Source organism: Sus scrofa, chromosome 9 (genome assembly GCF_054392235.1).
Source record: "Sus scrofa isolate SSC_HxYL_T2T_F1_AM1 chromosome 9, Sscrofa_HxYL_maternal_Yorkshire_Landrace_v2.0, whole genome shotgun sequence".
NCBI classification, from domain to species: Eukaryota; Metazoa; Chordata; class Mammalia; order Artiodactyla; family Suidae; genus Sus; species Sus scrofa.
The window spans coordinates 75,212,341-75,231,207 of record NC_139391.1 but is presented as its reverse complement, the minus strand read 5'-3'; the positions used below and the strand labels follow the sequence as shown (position 1 = coordinate 75,231,207).

General features: G+C 39.3%; 1 protein-coding gene across 2 annotated transcripts in view; it reads right to left on the bottom strand.

Moving 5' to 3' along the window:
• Positions 1 to 18,657, bottom strand: part of PTTG1IP2 (PTTG1IP family member 2) — a 134,836-nt gene extending 116,179 nt beyond the window's left edge. Inside the window, exons 1-2 of one of the 2 annotated variants that reach the window (XM_021102366.2) lie at positions 18,525 to 18,657; positions 5,204 to 5,250 (exon numbers count right to left, since the gene is read on the bottom strand). In XM_021102366.2, coding sequence (XP_020958025.1) covers positions 5,204 to 5,250; positions 18,525 to 18,588 — 111 coding nt within the window. In that variant the 5' untranslated portion in view covers positions 18,589 to 18,657. The remainder of the gene's footprint in view (positions 1 to 5,203; positions 5,251 to 18,524) is intronic. The other variant, XM_021102367.2, reaches the window with a different exon arrangement.
• Positions 18,658 to 18,867: the final 210 nt, after the last annotated feature.

Here is an 18,867-nt window from a genome sequence, read left to right as displayed (position 1 = left end):
TCTATGTTGACCGTATGGAATTACCACTTTTATTCATCTCTGTGAGGCATGGGAATGTATTACAAATTACGCTCAAAAATACATATCCCCATGGAGTTCCTATCGTGGGTGCAGCGGAAACAAATCCGACTAAGAACGATGAGGTTGTGGGTTCAATCCCTGGCCTTGCTAAGTGGGTTAAGGATTCGGCATTGCCATGAGCTGTGGTGTAGGCTCACAGTTGTAGCTCCCTAGCCTGGGAACCTCCATATTCCATGGGTGCAGCCCTAAAAAGACCAACTATATATATCCCCAGAATTTCCATAATGGCTAAATTCTCTACCTTGTTACATTATAGAGTATGTTTAATATAATTTCACTTTCTAATGGCTCAAGTGTTAATTCAATTCAAAAGTTTTTGAATATGATCACGAGTTGGGAAATACATGAGGTGTTAGAGAAGTAAAGATAAATAAAACATGTGCTCACAAATTGTATGATGAGTTATAATTCAAAAATGTACATGTTCAAGATCCAAAACAGAACTATAGAAGAGTTGGAGGTAGTATTCGTCTTCCTTTAAGAGGATGCACAAGAATGGATGGGTAAGAATGACAGAAACTTTATCAGTTGGGGAGTGAAGTTTATACCTAGAGCCTCTTTGTTACATATAAAATCAGATACAAAGTCATCTGTTAAGAATTAGTGGGATGAGGGAGTTCCCATTGTGGTGCAGTGGTTAACAAATCCGACTAGGAACCATGAGGTTGCGGGTTCAATCCCTGACTTGCTCAGTGGGTTAAGGATCCGGCGTTGCCTTGAGCTGTGGTGTAGGTTGCAGTCACGGCTCGGATCCCGTGTTGCTGTGGCTCTGGCGTAGGCCTGCGGCTGTAGCTCTGATCAGACCCCTACCCTGGGAACCACCATATGCCACAGGAAGTGGCCCTAGAAAAAAGGGGAAAAGACAAAAAAAAGAAAAAAGAAAAAAAAGAATTAGTGGGATGATATGGGAACTTTAAGGATGGTAACAAAATTTTGAAATTGCCACTGCAGGAAATTTTAGGAAATGGTGCTAATCAATGGCAAGTAATAGGTAGTATTTGAACTCAGGTAAGACCAGAAAGTGTGAATTGAGAAGTGGTGGTGAAATAGGTGAAGGAGTTTAAGAGATACAAACCTCTAGTTATAAAATAAGTAAGACATGGGGATGTATTATACAGCATAAGAAACATGGTCAAGAATATTGAAGTCACATTGTGTAGGGAGAGGTGGTTACCAGACTTACCATGGCAATCATTTCATAATGTGTACAAATGTCAAATCACTATGTAGTACACCTGAAACTAATAAAATGTTGTACATCAACCATATTTCAATAAAAAATAAAGTTTTTTTTTGGCCACACCCATAGCATGTGGAAGTACTTGGGCCATGGATCGAACCCATGGCACAATAATGGCCTAAGCTGCCAAAGTAACAATGCCAGATCTTTAACCTGCTGGGCCACCAAGGTCCTCCTAAAAAATAAATTTCTTAAGGACTTCCCACTGTGGCTCAGTGGTTAACGAATCCGACTAGGAACCACGAGGTTGCAGGTTCCATCCCTGGCCTTGCTCATTGGGTTAAAGATCTGGCATTGCCGTGAGCTATGGTGTGGGTCGCAGACTTGGCTTGGATCCCTCGTTGCTGTGGCTCTGGTGTAGGCTGGCGGCTACAGCTCCGATTAGACCTCTAGCCTGGGAACCTCCATATGCCGCAGGAGCAGCCCTAGAAAAGGCCAAAAAAAAAAAAGAGAAAAAATAAAAATAAAAAATAAAGTTCTTAAAAAATAATTTAAAAAATTGTGAAGTTGTATTTATACTAATTCAAGCTTTGATGCATTATGCTCCAGCAGCAATAGGTTAATAATGCATAGCAAATGAAAAGATAGACCAAAGGACAAAATAGGGCTGGGGAATGTAGACCCAAGATGGTTAAAGGTAAGAAGACAAGAGTATTTAAATAGTGGTGATTTTGCAACCCCCAATGAAATAAAAGATCCAGACAAGGATCATCAAGGCTGCTAACATCACAAAATGCTAGACAGCAGATCTTTCTGCCTCCTAATGAAAGCCCACAGCATGAAGTACTCCTGCCAGAAGATGAAACGGAATCTGATTAAGCCTCCATATCTAATTACCAGTTTACAAGAAGAGAAGAACATGGAAAAGAGGAACATGACAAGGCACGTCATGGGGATATGACCAGAAAAACCCCAACTGTAGGAAACTCAAGAGGACCAACAATTCAGTTTCTGTAACAAATAAGTTGCAATAAAGGAAAAGGAGGAAGGACTATATGGATTTTTAAGAAAGAAAGATGTGAAGGGCATATCAGCCAACTGCAATGCAAGGATTTGGTTCAAAATGAAAATATTATTAAACAGTAAGAAAAATGTGATTATTTCCTAGGTGCTTGATGATATTAAAAAGTTGTTAAATTTCAAGTATGATAATAGACTTGTAATATTTTAAAGCAAAGTCTTTATCTATTTTATAGACAGTATAAAGATAGATTTATACGCAAATAAAATGATATGGTATCCATACTATTATTTGGTTCAAAATAATCCATCTTAAGGGGAGAATGCATAAATGAAAAAAGACTGGCCAATATGGATCTTGGGGGCATAAATTTTACTATACTGTTTTCTCATGTTTTAAATTTTCCATTGACAAAGAAACGTAGAAAGAGAAAGTATGAGAGGACAGTCTTGTCTTGTTGAAGTCAAAAAATAGGTACAGTGTAATGGAATGAGAATGAAAGAACTATTGCAGATTGTGCAGGGCTCAGGGTGTGGCCATGGAAGTAACTTTTTAAAAAGCACAGGTTTGTGGAAGTCAGAACCTGCGAGACTGAGGATGTCTGGGCCATCTCCAAGTGAAAAGGAGCTTGCAGGAACTGGGTGAAGAAGTCCATGAGCCAGGAACCCAGGGTCTCATTAAACTGGAGGAGTGGCCTGGAGAAGGATAAGATGCACAGAGTGATATATCTAGATCATTATGACAGGTAGCAATTACTCAAGTGTGCCCTTTTCTAATAAGGGATTTTGTGTTTCTTTGTCTTTGGTGTTAATTATCAGTTCTCTAATGCTGGTTAGATCAGAATAATTTTATCTCAAAAATATGAAAACAATTCATACAACTCAAGGGCAAAAAACCAAAGAAGCCAATCGAAAAATGGGCAGAAGTCCTAAATAGACATTTCTCCAAAGAAGACATATGGATGGCCAGTAGGCACATGAAAAAGTGCTCAACATCACTAATTATTGGAGAAAGGCAAATCAAAACCACAATGAGGTACCACCTCACACTGGGCAGAAAGGCCATCATTAACAAGTCTACAAATAACAAATGCCGGAGAGGGTGGGGAGAAAAGGGAACCCTCCTTCACTGTTGGTGAGAATGTAAATTGGTACAACCACTAGGGAAAACAGTTTTCTGGAGGTTCCTCAGAAAACTAAATATAGAATTACCTTATGATCCAGCAATCCCACTCCTGGGCTGGACAAAACTTTCGTTCAAAAAGATGCATGCACCCCTAAGTTCACTGCAGCACTATTCACAACAGCCAAGACATGGAAACAATCTAAATGTCCATCGACAGATGAATGGATTAAGATGTGGTATATATATCCACAATGGAATACTACCCAGTCATAAAAAGAAAAAAATAATGCCATTTGCAGTGACATGGATGCAACTAGACATTCTCATACTAAGTGAAGTCAGTCAGAAGGAGAAAGACAAATATGATATCACTTATATGTGGAATCTAAAATATGGCACAGATGAACCTGTCTATAGAAGAGAAACAGGAGTTCCCGTCGTGGCGCAGTGGTTAACGAATCCGACTAGGAACCATGAGGTTGCAGGTTCGGTCCCTGCCCTTGCTCAGTGGGTTAAGGATCCGGAGTTGCCGTGAGCTGTGGTGTAGGTTGCAGACGCGGCTCGGATCCCGCGTTGCTGTGGCTCTGGCGTAGGCCCGTGGCTACAGCTCCAATTCGACTCCTAGCCTGGGAACCTCCATATGCTGCAGGAGTGGCCCAAGAAATAGCAAAAAGACAAAAAAAAAAAAAAAAAAGAAGAAGAAGAAGAAGAGAAACAGACTCAGATGTGAAGAGCAGACTTGTGGTTGCCAAGGAGGAGAGGGTGGGAGTGGGATGGACAGGGAGTTTGGGGTTGGTAGATGCAAAGTATTACATTTAGAATGGATAAGCAATGAGGTCCTGCTGTATAGCACAAGAAATTACATCCAGCCACTTGGGATACAAACGATAGAAGATAATATGAGGAAAAGAATGTGTATATATAACTGGGTCACTTTGCTGTACAACAGAAATTGACAGAACATTGTAAATCAACTATAATAAAAAAAATAAAACGGTTTTGTGAGGGTTGCTGCAAAACTCTCTGTGGAGAAAGTAACACTATTTCTCTCATTACTTTTGGCATTTCTGTTTATCTGAAGAATAATGATGTCAGACGTCCAATCATCAGAGAAGGGGACCTTAGCGTCATCGTGGCTAAGGAATAACAGTGTGCCATCCATTCTAGTCTTGAGGGAATAGAGTGGCAAGAAAACTTTCAATGCATCTCAAAGGGCTTATCTTTTCCTTGACTTACAAAAAATTCTTCACAAAGTCAGTATAATTTTTTTCAAATAGAACTGTTTTGCTTTTTAAGTATAATTTTCTGGAGGAAGTATGTGTTTGTACTAAATTATTTCCTTTATTTTTATATTTTCAATAAGTTGTTTAAACGCAGAAATGCATCTTAATAACTTCTATTTGTCATTCCTATTATAAAAAATTGTGTAAAAATCAGAATTCCTGTCGTGCCACAGTGGTTAGTGAATCCGACTAGTAATCATGAGGTTGTGGGTCTGATCCCTGGACTCACTTAGTTAAGGGTTAAGGATCTGGCGTTGCCTTGAGCTGTGGTGTAGGTCGCAGACGTGGCTTGGATCTGGCATTGCTGTGGCTCTGGTGTAGGCTGGCAGCTGCAACTCTGATTAGACCGCTAGCCTGGGAACCTCCATGTGCCGTGGGTGCGGCCCTAGAAAAGACAAAAAGACAAAAAAAATTGTGTAAAAATGAAGTCTAGCATATATTTTAGACTACAACGGTAAATGTGTGACTTTATAACATTCCCAAGACAATTTCCTTATATAAAAGTTAACTTACACTATTATCTTCTGTGCACATTTGACAATTTTTCTGTACAGTACATCCTACAAAAAAAAATACAAAAATGTGAATACAAAGCCTATTTGTTATGCAATTTTATATAAAAATGCATTTCATTAAGTCATTCATGTTTTATGGCATAGGTATACATACCCCCAGAGTTTTCCTTTACTATTTCCATATATCTGGACACTTTCCTATCGATACTATTTAAATCTTCACTTTTATTTTCTCTTGCTACTTGGAAAAATATGAAATAGCATCATTCAGCTTTGATTAGCCAAGTAAGTTCTTAAAAATAACTTCCAAAACACATTAAGGGAAAACAAATTGAAAATATCATTTTATATTTAAAACATTATACTTTTAAAACCTCTTTTAATAACTTCTTTATTATTCAACATGGTTTTGCCAAAACATTCCTGGTTAACTAATCCTTTAAACATTAAAAAAATAATAATAATTCCCCATCTTGTTTTGCCACAAGGCTTTACAAACTTCTTCCAAATGAGGACTTTCAATATTCTTGTTTTGTGAAAAAATATACAATTTATATTTGAAAGTTCTTGAATTAAAAAAATACGAGTTTGAAGAAAAGCAGTTGATGGCTCTTTTCTTACTTCAACGTCTCTGTAAAGTTAAGTAGGATCTGGAATTAATACCCTGGTTGTCTTGTGATACACTAACAATAAAGTCACTATTATTTCAGGAACAGGGTTCACAGTCTCTTTGGAAGCATCAGACCTTTCTATTTAATTTCAAATTGTTTGACTGGATACAGATCTGATTTGGCTGGGGAAAAACTTAGGATAGTTTTTCAAATTAAGTCCAATTGAATGTTACTTCCTCTCACCACGAAGAATCCTGACATCCTCAAGGGAGAGTTGAATGGAGTAAAAACCAAGCCAAAAGGGTAAGATTCTAATGCTTCAGCCATGTGGGGGACAGCTAGCTTTAGGATTACTGGAGGAGGCAGGACCAAGGAAACAAAATACACGTGACTTACCCACCATTATCCAAATTCTACCTGTTTTTCACAGTTTTTTTTGTTAAAGTTTTTATTTTGGAATAATTTTAGATTTACAAAAAAACTGCAAAGATTATACACGGAGTTCCTCAGTACCCTTCACCTAGCTTCCTCATCATTAATATATTACCATGGTACCTTTATCAAAACTAAGAACCAACATTACTTTTATTTTTTATTAGAGTATAGTTGATTTACAGTGTTGTGTCAATTTCTGCTGTACAGCATAGTGACCCAGTTACATATATAAATGTTCTTTTTCTCATACTCTTTTCCATCATGTTCTATCCCAAGTGATTGGATATAGTTCCCTGTGATGTACAGTAGGACCTCATTGTTTATCCATTCTTTTCTTTTTTTGTCTTTTTAGGGCCACACCCACGGCATATGGAGGTTCCCACGCTAGGGGTTGAATTGGAGCTGTAGCTGCTGGCCTATGCCGCAGCCACAGCAATGCCAGTTCTGAGTCACATCTGTGACCTACACCATAGCTCACGGCAATTCCAGATCCTTAACCCACTGAGCAAGGCCAGGGGTTGAAACTGCGTCCTCGGGGAAACTAGTCAGAGTCATTTCCACTGAGCCACAGTGGGAACTCCTGCCTATCTATTCTAAATGTAATAGTTTGCATCTACTAACCCCAAACTCCCTGTCCATTCCATGCCCTCCCTCTCCCCCTTGGCAACCACAAGTCTGTCTGTGACTCTGTTTCTGTTTTGTAGATAGGTTCATTTGTGGCCTCATATAAATGATATCATATGGTATTTATCTTTCTCTTTCTGACTTACTTCACTTAGTATGAGAATCTCTAGTTGCATCCATGTCACTGCAAATGGCATTATTTTGTTTTTTTATGGCTGAGTAGTATTCCATTTTGTATATGTACCACATCTTCTTAATCCATTCATCTGTTGATGGACATTTAGGTTGTTTCCATATCTTGGCTTTTGCGAATAGTGCTACAGTGAACATAGGGTTGCATGTATCTTGTTGAATGAAAGTTTTGTCCAGCTACATGCCCAGGAGTGGGATTGCTGGATTATATGGTAATTCTATATTTAGTTTTCTGAGGAACCTCCAGAAAACTGTTTTCCCTAGTGGTTGTACCAATTTACATTCTCACCAACAGTGAAGGAGGATTCTATTTTCTCCACACCCTTTCTAGCATATGTTAGTTGTAGACTTTTTATTTGTAGTCAGATGGCCATTCTGCCCAGTGTGAGGTGGTACCTCATTGTAGTTTTGATTTTCATTTCTCTAATGATTAATGATGTTGAGCACTTTTTCATGTGCCTACTGGCCATCCATATGTCTTCTTTGGAGAAATGTCTATTTAGGACTTCTGCCCATTTTTTTGATTGGGGTTTTTGCTTTTTTGTGATATACTACTTTTAAATAAACTAAAGGTTTTAGTAGATTTCATCAATTTTTACATAATCTTCTCTTTCTGTTCCGTGATCCAGGATACCACATTGCATCTAGTGATCATGCCTCCTCTGATCAGTGAGTTTCTCAGGTTTTCCTTGTTGTTCATGACCTTGACAGTTTTGAGGAGAACTGCTCAAATATTTGGTAGAATGTCCCTCAATTTGGGTTTGTCTGATCTTTTTCTCATGATTAGACTGGAGATATGAGTTTGGGGGAAGAACACTACAGAGGTGAAATTCCCTCCTCATCACATACTATCAACATATATATGCTATCAACTTGGTTTTTATTTAACTTTTATATATTCACATACATTAGATAAAGTTAAAGACATAGGGCTGCTGTTAAGTTAAAGACACAGGCCATCTCTGTGAACCAGGAAAAGGTGCATCTTTGAAAGGACCAATTAGAAAAATGCACAGCTTTTCTGAGCAGCCATAGTCAGGAACCTGGCTTAATGGGAAACATGGAGTCCTTATTAAGCAATTTATAAACAAAAGTGCTTATTCATAAACAATTATAGCCAATTTTCACAGTCTCAAATGGTAGTTATTATATCCCCACCATACTGACAGAGAAACTAGCCTAAGAAAATTTAAAAAACACATTCAGTTTACTTGCTAATAGTAACAACAACAGAATATGGATTTGAGCCCAAGATCTTTATATTCTTCTGACCACCAGCACCTCTGCCTTCTCCTGGGAAGTATATAAGTCACTCTTCCTTTGCAGAACTGCTACCTCCTTGGGCTCCAGACACATGGCATGACAGGTAACTGCTCTCTCCTACATGAATTCCCTGCCCCCAACCAGACATCGAGGGTTATGCACCTGAATAAAATTGGACTAATCCTACACCATGCTTATTGATCCAGGGAGAAGGTATCTGACCAAGTCAGGCCTGTCAGAACCCTCCTCCCATGATTTACAAATTGGCACTTGAGCGTTAGGTCTCATGGGGAGATTCTGTCTCCACTTTCTCCAAAATATAAACAGGATTTTTTTTTTTTTTTTGTCTTTTTGCCGTTTGTCTTTCTGAGGGCCGCACCCACAGCATATGGAGGTTCCCAGGCTAGGGGTCTAATTGGAGCTGTTGCGGCCAGCCTACGCCAGAGCCACAGCAACACCAGATCCGAGCCGTGTCTGAGACCTACACCACAGCTCACAGCAACGCCAGATTCTTAACCAACTGAGCAAGGACAGGGATCAAACCCACAACCTCATGGTTCCTATTCAGATTGGTTTCCTCTGCACCATGACAGGAACTCCAGGATTTTTGTCTTTATGTAGGTATAAAATAATAGAAGAAATAAGTAAGAATGTAAGTATATATAAAATGTAAGCAATAGGTTTACATTTTTTTTTAAATCAGCTGAAATTCCACCATTCAGAGAAACTCTGATGCTTCATCTTTCTTTAAACAAATTATTTCCATGATATAAACTTGGGTTTTCCCATCATTCCGGATGACTCCAACCATGAAGTCTTAAATTCCAATGTTCTGTTCTCTGAGTAGAATCTTCTTTCCTTTCCTTTCTTGCTTGGTTTTTGACATGACTCAGATCATTTCACTTCCCTTGATCTTTTCCATTGTTTTTCCAAATCTGTTTGCCCCTCATGGCCTCCTTCCCTTCACTTTAGCCTGAATTTCATGTCAGTGAATGTTCTGATCTTGTTCCATCTCGGAGATTTAGATTGAGCATTTATATATATAACCAGCAATTTTTTATTGTTCTTAACAGTTATTTTATTTTTAAAATTTTTTATTACACTTGATTTACAATATTCTGTCAATTTCTGCTGTACAGCAAAGTGACCCAGTTATTCATTTTTATACATCCTTTTTTTCACATTATCCTCCATCATATTTCATCACAACTGATCAGATATAATTCCCTGTGCTCTAAGCAGGATATCATTGCTTATCCATTCCAAATGCAAGTGTTTGTATCTACTAACCCCAACTCAGTCCCTTGCACTCTCTCCCCTTCCCTCTTGGCAACCACAAGTCCATTCTCCATGTCCATGAGTTTGTTTCTTTTCTGTAGATAGGTTCATTTGTGCCATATATTAAATTTCTGATATAAGTGATATTGTATGGTATTTGCCTTTCTCTTTCTGACTTACTTCACTTAGTATGAGTCTCTAGATCCATCCATGTTGCTGCAAATGGCATTATTTTGTTCTTTTTATGGCTGAGTAGTATTCCATTGCATATATGTACCACATTTTCTTAATCCATTCATCTGTTATTGGATATTTAGATTGTTTCCACGTCTAGGCTGTTGTGAATAGTGCTGCAATGAACATAGGGGTCCATGTATCTTTTTCAATGAATGCCATTTTTCTTATAGTTGTTTTTGCCATTACTGAAGAATCAATGAGGGACAGCTGACCTACAAGACCATTTGCTACAGGAAGCAATAGGTTCTTTCCTTCTTTCACTCTGCTCCTAAAGAAAGAGGTATAAGCTATTTCCACAGCATTCTCAGGACCAGATTTTTCCTTACCCTAAAGGCCTGATTTGTTGTGTATTTGTTTTCTATCTAGCCACTTCCTTCCTCTTGACTACATTTTCATAACTTCTGCAGCATCAACCTCTCCTAGTTCTCTTGGAACATCTCTGGCCATTCTTTTTGAGTTTCCTGACTGGTTCCACTTCTTCTATCAATGTCTAAAATGTGGTTAGCCCATAAAGTTCAGTCTTTGGTCCTCTTCTCTTTTTCCATTAGGGAGCACAATTTCAAATGCTTAGAGATGCCAGACATCAACATATATCAGATATCAAAACAAAAATTTTGGGATTGGCATTATAAAGAAGTAATAAATTAATAATTTTAAAATAGAACAATGGAATCAGGCAAACTGACTCTAAAGTTTATCTGGAAGGGAAATTTTCTTTGTTCCTGTTGGCTGTGCCTGCAGGATGTAGAAGTTCCCTGGGCCAGGGATCAAACTCAGCAGCAGTGACTGTGCTGGATCCTTAACCCACTGCACCACAAGGGAACTCCTAGAAAGGAATTTTTTTGACAGATAAGAGAAAAAAATTGGAGGTTGGATAAGAAAATTTCATGTATTACTATTCTCTATACTACATCCTTATATTTTATTTAACTATATGTGGATTTCTGATATAGGAATGTAAAATGAGTCCATGTGTCTTTTAATTTGTTAAATGTTCTTTTTCTTTGTTTTGGCTGCAAGTATTTTAAAACTATGTTGTTAGGTGAATAAAAGCCCACAATATGTCATCTTTATGTATTGTGCTACATGTCAGTATGTAATATCACCTATTCCTCTACTTCGAGAATTTTTTATTTAAATTCTATTTTATCTAACATTAATATTGCTACATTTGCTTTATTTTTCAGCAGGATTTACAAGGTATATCTTAGTCTATCGATTTATTCTTTGTTCCTTTATTTTCTCTAGTCATACCTCAAAGTGACACCTGTTACTTATAATTTTTGAGAGATATATTTTATATGCTTCTATCATTGCCTAGTCAGTATCTACATTTTCTACCTATATAAGGATCCTAATATATTAGCTTTTATTTGCTTTCTTTTTCTTCTTACACCACTTTTGAGGTAGAAATTATCTGAAATTTTTATTAAATAAAATAAATTATTTTATTAAATAGTTTTAACTATTTGATAATAATTATTATTAAATTATTATCAAATAGTTAATTATTATTAGACTGTTAATGTACTTAAATAACTATTGACTTACAATCACTCATTTAGAATTAACTCTAAGTTTTGCTGGTTTCTTTTCTTTCTTTCTTTCTTTCTTTCCTTCCTTCCTTCCTTTCTTTCTTTCTCTTTCTTTCTCTCTTTCTCCACACCTTGGCATATGGAAGTTCCCGGGCTAGGGATCGAATCAGAGCTGTAGCCGTTGAGCTACACGACAGCCACAGCAACACTGGATCCATGCCATGTTTGTGACCTACACCACAGCTCACGGCAATGCCGATCCTTAGCCCACTGAGCGAGGCCAAGGATCAAACCTGCATCCTCATGGATCCTAGTCAGGATCGTTACCACTGAGCCATGACAGGAACGCCCACCTGGTTTCCTTTTTAAATATTCTTTCTTGAATCCCACATATCCCCTTAATTTATTTTCATTTTGCTGAATAATATCCATGAGTACCTTTTTCAGATAGGGTCTGGGAGTGATAGCAATGATATTCTGAGTATATCCATCACAGGGAACTAAGTATTCAGAATCAGGGTTGCAGGTATTGGAAAAGACTGAGAAATCTACTATGGGAAAGATAATGAAACCCCACCTCTTCCCAGATATCAGCACTCACTAGGCTAGAGGACAGAGGAAGGAGGCAGCTGCCAGAGTCCCATAAGTATATCTGGAGCATGCAGGACAAACATTCTTGGTGTGATCACACTTAGAGAAATAAAGTGTGGGCACTTAGAGAAATAAAAAGAAAACATGAAAGCCTTGCCTCATATTCAAATCATTTAACCTTCAATTTATTTCCTTGGATAAATCTGTTTTTCATCTCCTTCTGATATCCTTTCCTGACTCTGAGGCATGCTTCACTGAATCTGTTTCTCATTTGGTGGTTCTCTAGCTTGGCACTTGTGGGGAAATTTTCATCTGTTCCTTGAGTTATTTTTTTCATCTAAGGGTAGATTATCTGTTTTTCTACATGCAATCATGTACTCCTTAATTACAATATTTATTTTGTTAGCTATGAAGTATTTGTGTAGGTCCTATATGGTCTCTTTTCATCTTACTAATGCTTGGATGGCTTTGTTCAGAACTTCTATCTGTGCCAATAAAGTAGAGTTGCCATTTTGACAACTGTACCATTGTCCTTGAGTTTTTCTGAAAAACTATAGTTTTAGTGTATTTTATGCTCTCTGCACTTGGTTGTTCTCAGCATTTGACAAAGGCGGAGAGCTCAGGTGAATCTGTGCCAGACTTTGCTAGAGTATCTGTGTTCTGCACTATTTTCTGAGGCTTCATCATTCTCCACTGCTAGGGTTCACTCTAATTTAACTGGAAGTATATCCCATTTCCATACAGGGAATGTATGGATGGTAGATTGGCCTCTAAACCTACTTTGTTGTCCAGACACTTGTGTTTCCATCAGAGTCAGACCCGCTGTTCAGTTTCTCCATTTTTCTTACTTCTCTGTAACCATTTCTCTGTTGACCTTCAGAGGAAGGTCAGGGTGAAGAATAGGACACCACTCAATTTGCCTCTCTCTAGATCTGGGGGTATTAATGAAAATCTTTGGAATTTAGTTACTTTCCAGTCACGTCTAAGGGTTAACAGTGGCATCTGGAGTGCTGCCATGCTGTGCTATTCTATTCTGATCCAAAATCTTCTATTTCTTTCCTTGGGTGCCACTTGCTTTTTAGGCTATACATTTTTGTTGTCTGGTTGCTTTTTTGATAAAAGAATTTCTCTGCATTTTAGTATTTTTTATTCATTTATTAGGAATAGGGGAGGAAGATTCTTAACCCAAAGTTCCAAGAGCAAACTACAACTTCTTGGGATATTGCTTAGTTAGCTCTCAAACATAAATGATCATCAGGATTAAAATCCCTGGGGATCCTGCTTTGTAGGAGATCTCACTCGATGTGGGATCATTCACGAAGTCCTACCACTCAGAGTGCTAGCTGGGAGGTAGGTGGAAACTTCAGTGAGAGGTTAGAATCTTTTTCTCAGTTTTGGAAGTGAAGGAATCCTAATGTCTAAGAAACCATATCCTTATAAAATGAGAAAGTTGAATGTAAGCTCAAAGAGGAAATTACCCCAGGCTAGGAAGCAAACAGTCAGGGGGGTGCCCAGGACAGGCTGAACTAGGCTTTACTTCTTTACCTCTCAAAGGGATGCTGTTTCCTCAGAAACACTGACCAGGGAAGTGAGCTAGCTGGAATCAGAAACTTCAGTCTTTAGAAGACCAGACTATGTTATCTATGATTCTTAATTTATTTTTGTTTACTCCCTTTTGTTCCACCTCAGCATTTAACAAGCTCTTTTGAAAAATTCTATTATGACTCTAATTTGCTAGGGAACAAAGTGAGGGATTTGTTTCTCTGCTCAGCCTATGTTTTTAGACATTTATTGTGGGGAGGACATGGTGGGGAAGGTACCAGAACACTGTTTCTCCTGAAGTATACATGGGGATGATCTAGAGGTTAAATGAGAGAGAAATGGATGGAAAAAGCCAGATTTTTTGACTCAGCCTCTTCCCACCCCCCCACCTTCTCAAAGGAGAGTATCATTTCAATGCAAAGCTGAGAGATTTGGGTTTGGTTTAGGAAGGAAGACTGACTTGCTTATACATACTAACAATCTTTTAGATGCTGGACAGGAGTAATTATTCTGTCTTATAGTTTTCATAAAAATGGCAGTCTTGGCCTTAGAGGGCATGTTCCAAGTAATTCAAATCCTGTCCTTATTCTATCTATACAGTTTCAATTTAAGATACTGAAAACGTTATCTCCGGTTTCATGATTTTAACTCAGTATGACTTTTTTTATTTGATCGATTGATTGATTTTGCTTTTTAGGGTCATACCCACAGCATATGGAGGTTCCCAGGCTAGGGGTCAAATTGGAGCTATAGCTGCTGGCCTATGTCACAGCAATGCAGAATCCAGGCTGCATCTACGACTTACACCACAGCTCATGGAAACACCAGATCCTTAACCTACTGAGTGAGGCCAGGGATCAGGAATTGAACTCATTACCTCATGGTTCTCAGTCAGATTAGTTTCTGCTGCACAATGACAGGAACCCCTCACTATGACTTTTAATGTTCCAAAATTTCTTGTGGAGGGGAACCAAAGGAAATTTCCAAACCAAAATAATTATTTCTTAATATAAGACTCACATTAAGCAATTTACTAAGAACTTAAAGCACTAGGAAAGACTAGCTATGGCCATTGAGTGGGGTCTGACTGCAACAAAACCCAACACCTTATTCACAGCACAAAGCTTTTGCACTAACGGCTTGCAAAAAGTGAGGGTAGGATGGGGGTGGGGAACATGCTTTCTATATATAAAACCATTTTAGTCCACTTTTCACATTTCAGATAAAGCAAATCAATTCAAGTCCAATTTAACGTGATTTCACCAAAAACATTAAGAACCTTAAAAAATATCTTCCAGACAACACCATAAAGCAACTTTAGAGATGAGAAGATCTAAAGTTAACACAACCAGAAGGAAATACAACAGCGGTGGCACGCATCGGTAGCAGCCTCTGGGCTCAGGATGGCTCACCGTCATCCACGGATTTCAGTCTGCGCGTGTTCTTGTGCCTGGAGATTTGGGAAAAGCTATTCTCTGAGAAGCTGATAAACAGTTGGATGAGAAGGAGGGAGAAGAAAACTGGCAGGAGAATTTGGCTCCATGACCGTGGCCAGCACATGGCTCCTTGGGCCTGGGTTCCACCTGTTGCCGACAAGTTGGGGGGCCGCAGCGAGCATCAGGTACCACGCTGGCCTAGCAGACTCACTCATGGACTGTGACACATCCCAGTCCCCATCCCTTCCGAGGCAGCCCCTTCCAAGACCCCAACATAATCCGAAGAATTTTAGTACCCTTACTGTTCCAGCCAGAACTCGGAATGTTTGTAATGCAACCCGAGTCCGCGGTCCTGACCACCGTTGACAGTTTATCCACTGGACTGGCTCCAGGTCTATTTTCCTCCAAAGCCCGCAGCTCTTTTCTGCAAGGCCACTGCTTTTGAAGGACGACCTGGATTCTAATTTCTACCACTCAGTAGCTACAAAGCAGCTACAGCTTTCTGTGCCACTTTCCTCAGATGTAAAGGAATTTACCATCCATGCTATGTCATGGGGGTTATTGTACAATTGATGAGTGGTGAGGTCCTGAAATTCACAGGTCTCTCAATCTTTGATCATGGTCATTGACCGGTCTGAGACCCTGTGGCATGTCCTATTGTAATTTCTCAAAGTAAGGTGCACTTTAATTGGTATTCAGATGAGTATCTTTTATTTTCATAGTCATGAAATTATTCTTAATGTGTATGGGGAAGATAGAACTACTAGATATAGTGGAGATAATAGTTTTTTAAAACATATAAATCTATGTGAAAATTTCACATTTCAGAAATAAATAGTCGTATGATTTAAAGGATAAGACAAAATTGTGGAGGTGATTCCGGAATGACTGAAATTTGACCAATATTGCTGCAGTGTTGGGGAGAAGGACTTAGGGAAGACAGGCTGGGCATGGAGGCTTGTCTTTGACCAGGGCCTGCCTTATTTTGTTTTTCAAAACTGAGTGATAGAGTTGTCCCACAGTTGTCTTGACATATTGATCTAGACTGCAGCCTGAGGATTATGGATCCAGGAAAATAATGAAAATGGTGAGGAGGAAGGTTTGCAGAGTCCCAGATGGCTTTTTCCTTGCCTCTTTGTAATGCAGAGGACAGACCAAGCTATAATATGAAAAGAACTCTTGTAAATTGACAAGGACAGGACAAAAATAAAAACCATAGGAAAATGGACAGGGATATGAAGAAAAGAATCTGCAGAAAAGAAAATCCAAATAGCCAATGGATGTATGAAAAAAATATTTTAAAACACGCTAGTACTAGGAAATTTTATGTTGAATTAATAATGAGCCAGCACTTTGTAGCCATCGGGTTGGCAAAATTTTGAAAGAAAGCTAACACATATTGCTGGTGAAGATGTAGGGAAAATTACCCTTTATATATTTTAGTGGAATGATGAGTTGCTATATTGTCTTTGAAATGCAATCTAGCCACAGCTGTAATATTAAAAATACATATGTTATTTATGCACATGTTTTTGTTTGGGAATCTGACCCTTACCATCTCTCAGTTCCCCTACCCTGAAAGTGTAGCATGAAATCCAGACCTGAGCAAATCCTAACATGGCATTTCCCTGGTCACTGAACTAGATCAGGAGTGTGCATATGACCTAAACTTGTCAAGTCAGTCTCAGGGATTTTGCCAAGAATGTTGTGACAAAGATACTTGCTTTTCTCTGGATTCAACTTTGGAAGAATTCAATCCCCTTCTCTGCTAAAAGACATCTCGGGACCATGCAAAATGGGGCCATGAATATGCCAGGGCCAGGCTTTCTACATGGCAGCAGTACTAATGTGATGCCTCCAAAGGAAGATTTTGGATTAAAGATTCACCATTAATCTGGTTGAATGGCAGCAATACTAATGTGATGCCTCCAAAGGAAGATTTTGGATTAAAGATTCACCATCAATCTGGTTGAAACTTTCTTAGACCTGGACTATACTATGAAACTCTACCAATCAAATCCCCCTTTCTTCCCTTCTCTTTCACAGGTATCTCTGTTTGAAGGTTCTTCTCACCTTCACTAGCTCCCTCCCTTTTATCTTTCACAATTGTTGTCCCAATAAACATCTTGCACTTTTAATCCCATCTTGGCAGCCCAAGAAGGATGCAAACCAACACAAACACTATTGGAAAGTGCTCTAAAAAAGCAAGTGGTGGGAGTTCCCCTCATGGCTCAGTGGTTAACGAATCCGACTAGGAACCATGAGGTTGCGGGTTCAATCCCTGGCCTTGCTCAGGGAGGATCTGGCTTTGCCGTGGGCTGTGGTGTAGGTCGCAGACCCGGCTCAGGTCCCGTGTTGCTGTGGCTCTGGCATAGGCCGGCGCCTACAGCTCTGATTGGACCCCTAGCCTGGGAACCCCCATATGCCACAGGAGCGGCCCTAGAACAGGCAAAAAAAAAAAAAAAAAAAAAGACAAAAACAAACAAACAAAAAAGCAAGTGGTAAGGTAAAGCTTGAGAGTAGGTTACTTACTATCCAATGGGTAATGAAAATGCTATCCTGAGCAGAATGTGGAGTGTGGGTAGTTCCTAGAAAGAGATGGCACTTGTATTTCTAAATACTTTTCTGGTGGTTAAATATTTTCCACCTAGAAAAATGAATGGTAGAGGGCTATGCTGTGATAGATATAATAATTTAAACATTTGGAAAAACATGGGGAACAGCGTCTATAATCAGAGTTTTTTGGTTACAGTTGTATTAATGCCTAGCAGAGGGGTAATGAGAAACTGAGCCTCACTAACTAGCAGTTAAAGACTAAGTGTGAAAGCCAGAGGATCCCATTGGCACCCTTTGCCCCTATAATGAAAGAGCAGACACAGCTAAACAGCAGACCAAGAACGTGACAATTAAAGTGCAGCCAAGCAGGTCTCTTATGCTAAGGTCAGAGATTGGGTTGGAAAAACACAGATCTTCAAACATGGCTTCTGAATTTAAGTACCTCCATCAGACCTCTGTTACTTTAGGGATCTTATTATGCCCATGGATATTAATAAGCCCAGCTTTGTGATTGCCTGAACTATCAGTCTTGGCCTTCAGAGGAGAGCTAAGGACTTTGTGGTGGTGCTGGTGCCTTTCTTAGTAGCACATTTGTGGCCTTGGTGAATGGGTGGATGCTCCTGAAGATGTTGACTCCACAGATCCCCCTGAAATCTGAGTGCTCCCTGTGGTGGCTTCTCCATGTTCTAGAAAGCAAGGGTCAGAGTTCCTGTCGTGGCTCAGTGGTTAATGAATCTGACTAGGAACCATGAGGTTGCGGGCTCCATCTCTGGCCTTGCTCAGTGGGTTAAGGATCTGGTGTTGCCATGAGCTGTGGTGTAGGTCACAGACGTGGCTCGGGTCTCGTGTTGCTGTGGCTGTGGGTAGGCTGGTGGCTACAGCTCCGATTAGACCCCTAGCCTGGGAACCTCCATATGCCGCGGGTGTGGCTCTAGAAAAAGGCAAAAAAAAAGACAAAAAAAAAAAAAAAAAAAAAAAAAAGCAAGGGTGTTTCCATCACAGGAGCTTCCTCCACCAACCTCTTATCCTGGGTGGTAGGCCAATAACTAGAACTGAATCCCAGTAGAAGCCAGCTGGTGACATGTTAGGTCTGAAAAGGGAAGAAAGAGATTATGGTCCAAAGTATAATTAGTGCATATTGGCAGGATACTAAGCTAAATTTTGAGGGTACATGATCAAGGGGCTGGAATATAAAGCTGGCTAAGCAAGATTTCATCGACTTAGGGATACTTTCATAAGATATGGGATTTACTACCCTGGAAAAACCCTGGGGGATGGGACAAACTCATTGTTAGGGTGACTCTTAGAAGCCTGAATAAAGTGATGGCCAACACTGAGGAAAGTAGAAATGCCTGGGTTGCC